Source organism: Sorex fumeus, unplaced genomic scaffold (genome assembly GCF_029834395.1).
Source record: "Sorex fumeus unplaced genomic scaffold, SorFum_2.1 ptg000098l, whole genome shotgun sequence".
Taxonomy (NCBI): domain Eukaryota; kingdom Metazoa; phylum Chordata; class Mammalia; order Eulipotyphla; family Soricidae; genus Sorex; species Sorex fumeus.
The window spans coordinates 75,867,193-75,876,643 of NW_026606155.1; the positions used below are offsets into that span (position 1 = coordinate 75,867,193).

Below are 9,451 nucleotides of genomic sequence, written 5' to 3' on the forward strand. Positions count from 1 at the left end.
AGCAAATCAATAAAATAATGTTTTAAATAAGATAGTTATTTAAAATAAATAAAATACTTATTTAAATAAGATAATGTCTAACTTATCTTTCAAAAAGATAGTTTTAAAAATAAGAAAAACTGATTTAAAGTAAAAAAGATAAGCAAACAATTTAAAAGTAAGAAAGATAACTAGAGTTGTAGCTTAGTGTAGATCCCATACTATGCACATGTGAGGCTCTGGTTTCAATCATTAGCACTGATTGAAATAATTGCAAAAATTTTGAATAAAAACTTCAGTAAAGAACACACACTGATGAAATATAGTCATAAAAGAATATATTCAGTATCGTTAAGAAACTGTCCACACAATAATGTATGCATACTTACACTTAAAGGCATCTCTATTCATAATTTACAAGCTTAAAAGCAATTAAGATGTCTTTAACAAATGGATTATTTGTGATATAAGTAAACAATGACTTATTATTCAATACTATAAATAAATAAGTTATCCCTGCAGGGAATAACTTCTAAATACTGAGCTGGGATGAGACACTTCAGCACTTGGTGTGGCTCAGAGACAGAGGAGAGAGAGAAAGTGAGAATAAAAATGAAAGAAGCCATCATCAAAAAGATAATTCCTGGGTACCAGCAAGTTGGAGGCAGTTTGGGACACAGAATCTACCATAATGGCAGCTGCACACCCCTAATGCCTGGCTAATTATGTGGCTGCCAGTTAATTTCCCCCACCATATTCTATTTGGCAAGAAAGGATACAACCACCACCAAGCTCCCCCAGATCCTTCCCAGGCAGTGAGGGGGGGTAGTACATTAGAAAGAACTCCTCCAGAGTACTATAAGCACCTGGGCAAAACATCCCAGAACCCCACCACAGGGACTGGATGAGGCTAGAAGCCCTGAAGCCTCAACAAAGAATGCCCACATACATATCTCTTTGATTAAAAAAAAAAATCCGGAGACAAAATAGTGAGGGTGTTTAATGACCTCAAAGAAACAGTGAAACAGACATCCCCAAAATACAGAAGGATATGAAAGAAACTGTGGAATGGACAGCCAATACAATACAGAAGGAAATAAGAGCATAAATGAAAAAACTATAAACAGAAATGGTATTCATTAAAAATTTGGTAGATGAAATGAAAAACTCAATGTGTTCCCTTGGCAGTAGAGTGACAGCAGCAGAAGACAGAATCAGTGTGATTGCAGATTGAATAGAATTTCGGTATGTTTTGGGGCCCCTAGGTTATATTCCTAGAAGGGGTACGGCTGGGTTGATAAGTTCAATTTCTAGTTTTCTGAGGAATGCCCATGTTGTTTTCCTAAAGGGCTTGAACAGGTGGCATTCCAACCAACACTGAAAGAGACCCGTTCTCCCTACATTCTCGCCAGTACTGGTTGTTCTTGTTCTTTCTGATGTGTGCAGGTCTCTGTAGCATGAGTTGATGTCTCATTTTTCTTTTGATTTTCATCCCCCTGATAATAGTGATGTAGAGCATTTTTTCATGTGCTTTTTGACTATTAGTGTTTCTTCTTTGATGAAATTTCTGTTCATATCTTCTCCCCATTTTTGATGGGGTTCGATTGTTACAAGAAAACATTTATTGTAAAGTTTTACCAGTGCCTCATATAGGTTTGATATTAGCTCCTTATCAGATGGGTCACTGTCACTGTCCTCCCGTTGTTCATTGCTTTGCTTGAGCGGGCACCAGTAACGTCTCACAACAAATTGTGAGACTTATTACTGTGTTTCGCATATTGGATACGTCACGGGTAGCTTGCCAGGCTTTGCTGTGCAGGCGAAATACTCTCAGTAGCTTGCCCTGCTCTCCAAGAGTGGCAGAGAAATCGAACCCGGGCAGCCCGTGTGCAAGGGAGCCGCCCTACCTTCTGTGCTATCGCTCCAGCCCATTATATAAGGTAATAGGTTAATTAAATGACTTATGTAATTAAGATACATTGACAAACATAATTGAACAGACTTTGAGTAAGGATGGTTTGGCTTCAAATATTTACTTTTTATTCCAGAAACAAATACATCTTGTGTGCCAATTCAAAATAAAAAACACATACTTTTAGGACATACACACTAAAGGATTAACTGAAAGAAACACATGGCATTATATGTCATACCAATCCCCTGAAGAAAGAGGACATTTAAAATAAGAGGAAATGAGTATTAACTTCTTAAATCAGTACAAAATTTCATGAGTAGCCCAAACTCCTTAATAAAAAAGTATCAATACGTAAAAAATTTAAAAGTCCTAAAACATATCATTTTCCATAGAACAGTAAACATTAATAAGCACATTATTTATCTTGTTGTTATACCTCAGAATCGAGTTGTAAGTAATGAGATCAGGCCTAGTTTTTAAAAACTTAGATTAGATTTTACTACCTACTACATGTCTGGACCTAAAGCCTAATATACAACCTATTAGCTGAAAGAATGAAAAGTTTCCATATCTAAGATACAACTTCAAATTGTGTTCAAATTTCATGAAAGATGGGCAGTGTAGATTCTATTTGCCAAGAATCATTTTGAACAATTCCACCTCAAGTTGAGAAATACAGCAAAGATTATTTTATTTTTTTATTTATTAATTTATTTTGCTTTTTGGGTCACACCAAGTAATGCACAGGGATTACTCCTGGCTGTGCTCAGGGGACCTTATGGGATGCTGGGATCAGATGGGTATTGGATAAATAATTTTTCCCATTCTGTGGACTGTCTCTCTATCTTGGTCACCATTCTTTTTTAGGCGCAGAGGCTTCTAATTTAACCTAAGGATATATAATATGGAAAACTACTCAATAATAAAAAGGAACAAGTTACTGTTTTAATCATAATAATCATCAAAATAAGCAGAGTGAAAGAATTGGATTTTCTTAAAAAGGAGTATATGCAGGGCAGAGTGATAGTACAGCATGTAGGGTGCTTGCCCTGCAGGCAGCAAACACAGATTGGATCCCTGGTAGCCAACATGGTATTCTGAGCCAAGTAGGAGTGAGTTATCCCTGAATACAGAGCCAAGAGTGAGCCCTGAGCACTGTCCAGTGCAGCCCCAAATGAACAAAAATAAAGACAAACAAAAAAGAAGTATATGTTATCTAAATAAGTTGCATGAAACTATAAAATTTGAACTAATGCACAGTAATAGAAAATACAATTTGAGGAAGAAGGATTACTGAGTCTTGGAAGAAAGGAATTATCAAGGAACTCACAGTTATCTGGGGGCTATTGGGCATGCTTTCTATATTTACTGTGGGCATGCTCTCTATGTTTACGCCAATGTGATCATGATTCCTAGTTGAAAGTGTCTCAATGTTTCTTTTGCAAACCACAACACCCAAAAGGAGAGAGAGAACAGAGGGGAATGCCCTGCCACAGAGAAAGGGTGGGATGGGGAATGGATGGAACGGATACTGGGATCCGTGGGGGTGGAAAACGGGCACTGGTGGAGGGCTGGGTATTTGATCATTGTATAATTGAAACCCAAGCACAAAAATGTGTAAGTCAGCAACTGTACTTCATGATGTCTCACTATTAAAAAAGTTTTTAATAAAAAAAAACTTATCAGGTGGTTTTCTTTAAATATGTGCAGTTTGTTATATATTTTCTACAATTTAATAGGCATTTAAAACATAAAAATGCTTAAATTTATGTATTTAGAATTCATATCAATGCCTTTTTAAAAAACATATCAGGTATTTTGTTCTCTAACACTCAGTGGACAGATGTCAGAACTCCAGGTAATCGCAGAGAATATTCAATTGGCTATTATGATTATCTGCCTACTTAGATAATGCAGAAGAGCATTAGGGAACCCCAATATTAACAGAAATTTTTGTCAGTCATATATCACAATGGCCATAATATACCTTCTCTTACACTACAATTTATTTAATAAAATTTGGCCAACTATATTTATTTATAGACAGCTTCAAAAACCAGCTCCTCAGTCCCTAGGGGGTAAGTAAAATATAATTTTAAATTTTATTAATTGTTTAATTCTTATTCTCATACTCTTACTTTTTTATCTGTTATTATTTCCAGAATATGAAAATCCATCACTCTCAAGAAATAAGTTCCCAAGAGATGTCTATTGTGGATTATTTTTCTGATTTTTGTTCAGTCCAGAACATAGAATAGGAAAATCTCACCCAAGAGATTTCTTTCATTGTTGAATATATGTCAGACTGAGGAAAGCACTACCATAGATACCATCTGCACTCAACAAGAGAAATCATTTTAAACACACCTTAGAAGAATGAAATATAGTCTGATCTTAGAGAAAACTTGTACTTAGTAAGTTATTTATGTAACCAGTAATGTTCTTTGTGACTGTCACATACAATTAGCAAATGTTTTTATGTGGTTGTTTCATGCATGTCTACTATGCTTGTGACTGTGTATGGCTTCTTTAGTTTTTGAACTTCAAAGACGGGAGTTGCCATTTTCTCCCTCCTTCTCTTGGAATTTCTGCTATCTCTTTAACCACAGTGTACCAACCTTCTTAACGCTGTGTGTCTGTCATGTTCTTGCTTCCGCTTTGGGAGATCCCATGTCTTTGACAGCTACAAGATATTAGCCATTCCAGCTATTCTGGCTCAACTTGTCCCTGCAATTTAAGAAGATAAAGTTTTCTATCAGAGAGATTAATGTGTTCTAAGAAAACTGTAAGCACAGAGATAGAAGCTATCAAGTTCAATTGCTATGGAAAGAGTTGTATTTAATTAAAACTAATTAAATAAAAGGGAGGAATGGATAGCTTCATATATTTCAGACAACTGATAAAATTATGCCCATGTAAATTTCTCCTTAAATAATTAAAATGTTAGAAGTCTCAAAGTCTTAGAATTTTTAATGATATAAAAATACATCACAGATAGAGGATTAAAACTGTCACTGTGTTTTGTTACTTCCAAAAGACATATGCAATATGTCTTCTTTGATTTCATTTCACAACTTCACTAACCCCAAAATTCTCAGCACCTGCAATTAAGAAAATTTTCCAAGTTACAGGTAAGAAATCCAAGAATATTTTAACAGAAAGGACTACTATAAAGGTGAAAAGCAGTTCCACTCTTAGAAGTCAAGCAACACATCTGATACTTCCTTTGCAAATACATAGTCCTTAGGGCTGTTAAGTATGTGCTTTGTAATTTTTTTAAAGTCTAAAGTAGTAGGTATTTTAAAGAAAGTTTATTTCATATATTTTAATTCCACAAGTAATTCATTTCCATTAAAGATTGTTGAAGTTAATTCTAAAACCTTTACCACATTATATTGCATTTTAATGCATAAAGACAGGAACAATTATTGATTACATGTGTGTTGAGTACCAAAAAAAGTTTTTATATTTTTTTGTATATCTCCTGACTCATTTCCACAAGGCATGTTGAGTGCTCTCTCCTCACAGACAAGGAAGCAAAAAAAGAAACAGGTTTAATTCAAGGACAAAAAATCAAGTAACCAGTTAGATTTCTTTCAAAATTTGATTAATTATAAAAGTTCATGGTTATTTATAAAAATCTTCTGAATATTAGATTAGTACTGGTAATTAATGTAACTAATTCTATGTTATTAAATATTAAAAAATTTTAAAACTGATTTTAAAATATAATTACTTCTTGGTAAATAATTTTCCAAGAATGTATATTTTTATCTTTTATCAAATTACTCTTCAAATGACAGTCAAACCTGCTTTTCTATTAGCTATAATGTATATACTTATTCCAACAGATATATATAAATAATAAACTAGTTTCATCTGTTTTGGGGAGATTTTGAAATATTTATCTTAATAAGAATGAAGATCAAAGAAAATACCAAATTATTCTAGTTTCTCAAAGGAAATATCTTTATTGGATGTAATATCAGGATATTTTCCTTAAAAATCAAACTTTTAGCATGTTTATTCATAATTTGTGAGACTATTATTCCATTCTCCCTTTTCACAAAGAAAGCACAGTTTACCTAATTCTTTCTAAAAACCTTTCTTTCTATCCTTAATCTTCACATCCATACTCTCAGTATAAAGAAATGGAAACATGCTCAGGATGAGCCAACAGTTTTCATTGTTCTCCTGCTCTCCTTGACATCACCCTTGAGATTTTAAAGAATAAAAGATGAGACACAGAAAACATAAAACAAAGACTAGAGAAAAAATAAAGAAATATGTAATTATCTTTCCTCTCTCCAGCTTGAAAGTAAGTATCAATTTATTTTTGAAAAATAAACAAAACCTTCAATATATTCAGGGGAGGATTATTGGTACTCTAGTTTTTTTTTTTCAATTTTATTGAATCACCGTAAGATAGTTACAAGCTTTCATGTTTGGGTTACAATCACACAATGATCAAACCCCCATCCCTCCACCAGTGCACATTCCCCACCATCAATATCCCTGGTATACCCCCCTTTCCAACCCTTCCCCTGTCTCCATGGCAGACAATTTTCCCCATACTCTTTTTCTACTTTGGGGCATTGTTTTGCTATATAGCTACTGAGAGGCCATCATGTTTGGTCCTTTATTTACTTTCTGCACACATCTCCCATCTCGACCAATTCTTCCAGCCATCGTTTCCTTAGTGATCCCTTCTCTAGTCCATCTGCTTTCTCCCCTTTGCTCATAAGGCAGGCTTCCAGCTATGGAGCAGTCTACCTGTTCTGTGTGTCTACTATCGTTAGGTGTCAGCCTCATGTTATATTGCTTTATACTCCACAAATGGGTACTCTAGTTTTAACCTCATGTTCATTTAACTAGTACTAGGAAAATGTACTTTGACTACATCTATAATTTTCCTCACTGTCACTGTTACTGTCCTCCCGTTGTTCATTGATTTGCTCAAGCAGGCCCAGTAACGTCTCCACTGTGATACTTTGTTGTTACTGTGTTTGGCATATCAAATATGTCACGGGTAGCTTGTCAGGCTCTGCTGTGCGGGCGAGATACACTCAGTAGCTTGCCGGACTCTTTGAGAGGCGTGGAGGAATCGAACTCAGGTCGGCCAAGATGGTCGCGTGCATATACATGCCAATATTTATTTTATTTTTGGTTTGTGGGTCACATCTGATGGTTCTCAGAGCTTCCTCCTGACTCTATGCATAGGGATCACTCCTGGTGGGCTCAGGAGACCATATGTGCTGCTGCTGATCAGATCCAGGTCAGTTGCATATAAGGCAAGCACTCCATCCACTGTAGTATTGTTCCAGCCCCTGCACCAGTATTTTAAAATGTAAGGACTTATTATTATCTATTGATATAAGTGAAGGCAAATATTTCCTACTGATAAACTTAGCTTATAAATTCTTATATTCAGAATTGATAAAGTCAGATTCTGATTCTCATTTCCCACAATGGTTAATTTTTTCTTATATAGCTTCTTACTATATAAATTCTATTCATTGTAGATATTACATGCTGATAAATTATGCACCTGATTTTGCATTCAAGTCACTATTGGCCTCCTATTTACGTTCTTTCTTACAGATTTCAGGGTGCATTTCAGAATGATAAGCTAAATGTTTATTTTACATGCCTGACAGAAGAGGTGCAGCTGAGGCTTAAAGAACACTTTGTGTATAATGCATAAATAATGTAGCACTGTAGCACTGTCCTCCCTTTGTTCATTGATTTGCTCCAGCGCACACCAGAAACGTCTCACAGCAAATTGTGAGACTTGTTACTGTTTTAGGCATATTGAATACATCACTAGTATTACTTGTTATGGATTACAAAATCAGTTCACCACCATCTTTCTGAGTAAATGACTTGTGCTTTAATTGTTTTATCTGATACTATTGTTTGTACCCCATCAAGATTCTTTTTATAGGAGGATGGAAGCTAGTTTCTAGTGACACCATAACCATTTTATATTTAATTTTAACTTTAGGTCTCCTGCTTAGGAAAACTAATTACATAAGAATCCAAGCTCAAGGTTTTCTTAGGAAATCAATAAAGGCATTTAGCTTTTCTTGGAATATCTGTATTTTACCAATATTTGTCTTGCCTATTATACTTTGACTTTTAGATAAAGAAGCTCATAAAATTTCTAAAACTTTGTCTTTTTCCATTCTACTATCTTTCCTTCTCTCTAGGTTATTTTAGAGGACACACAATAAAATGAAAACGGGAAATCTCTCTGTAGTGTCAGAATTTGTACTTCTGGGACTTTGCCATTCATGGAACACGCAGATGTTGTTCTTAATGGTATTTTTTATCCTTTACTTGATCATTGTTTCTGGAAATATTGTCATCGTGATTTTAATCATCACTGACCTTCATCTTCATTCCCCCATGTACTTCTTATTGGCCAACCTGTCCTTTGTCGATATGTTGCTTTCATCAGTCACAACTCCTAAAATGATCACAGACCTTCTCAGAGACAACAAGATTATTTCTTTTGGAGGCTGCATGTGCCAGATCCTCTTTGTGCATTTTGTTGGAGGCGGTGAAATGGTGCTACTGGTAGTAATGGCCTATGACCGGTATGTAGCGATCTGTAAACCACTCCACTACTCTACGATTATGAGCCTCCAAAAGTGCATTGGGTTGGTAGTGATTTCCTGGACCATTGGCTTTGTGCATGCCATGAGCCAAATGGTTGTGATTGTGCAGTTGCCCTTTTGCGGCCCCAAGGAAATAGACAGCTTCTTCTGTGATATACCACTAGTAATCAAACTTGCTTGCATAGATTCATATAACTTAGGAATATTAATGAATGCTGACAGTGGGATACTGGCTATAACCTGCTTTATACTGTTGCTGATATCTTACACATATATTCTTCTCACTGTACACCAAAGCTCTAAAACCGGTGCATCTAAGGCACTCTCTACTTGTACTGCCCACATCACTGTGGTAATGCTTTTCTTTGGACCTTGCATCTTTATCTATGTGTGGCCACTGAGCATCACGTGGGTGGACAAATTTCTTGCTGTCTTTTACTCTGTTATCACACCTCTACTAAATCCAACCATTTATACCTTGAGGAATAAGGAGATTAAGAATGCTATGAAGAGATTCAAGAGCAATTATATGCATTCCAAGAGAAATATTTAATGAAGAGAAGCCTCATTTTAAGCTCTTTAAATTTACATTACATTTCTCTTATAAAAATAGGTTGAAAAATCTATGGACTCAGCTTATAGATACACATTATGCCTGCCTCCAAGTGCAAAAAATAGGTTGATTCAATTAAGTAATTTCAACATTTCTTCATCAATGAAATAATAAAAATTTTCTCTAAAATCCAAACACTAGTGATGCATCTTGGAGGCAATTATGTAATGATTCATCTTATACCTTTAACAATGTTAAATAAGACCCTAAATTTTATTCTGTGAAGCCTTCCCCTGATGTAGTATCTTAATAATATCTCTTGTGTTTCCTCTTAGCTCTGTTTATAAACTATTGCTATAATATCAAACCTTTCTCTGCTAACAT

At 35.1% G+C, this 9,451-nt stretch overlaps 1 protein-coding gene across 1 annotated transcript; it reads left to right on the plus strand.

The window, feature by feature from the left end:
* The first annotated feature begins 8,128 nt into the window (after positions 1 to 8,128).
* Positions 8,129 to 9,067, plus strand: LOC130041854 (olfactory receptor 4K14-like). Its single transcript, XM_056134136.1, has one exon. It carries the CDS (start codon positions 8,129 to 8,131, stop codon positions 9,065 to 9,067), a length of 939 nt encoding a protein of 312 aa, XP_055990111.1.
* The last annotated feature ends 384 nt before the right edge of the window (positions 9,068 to 9,451 follow it).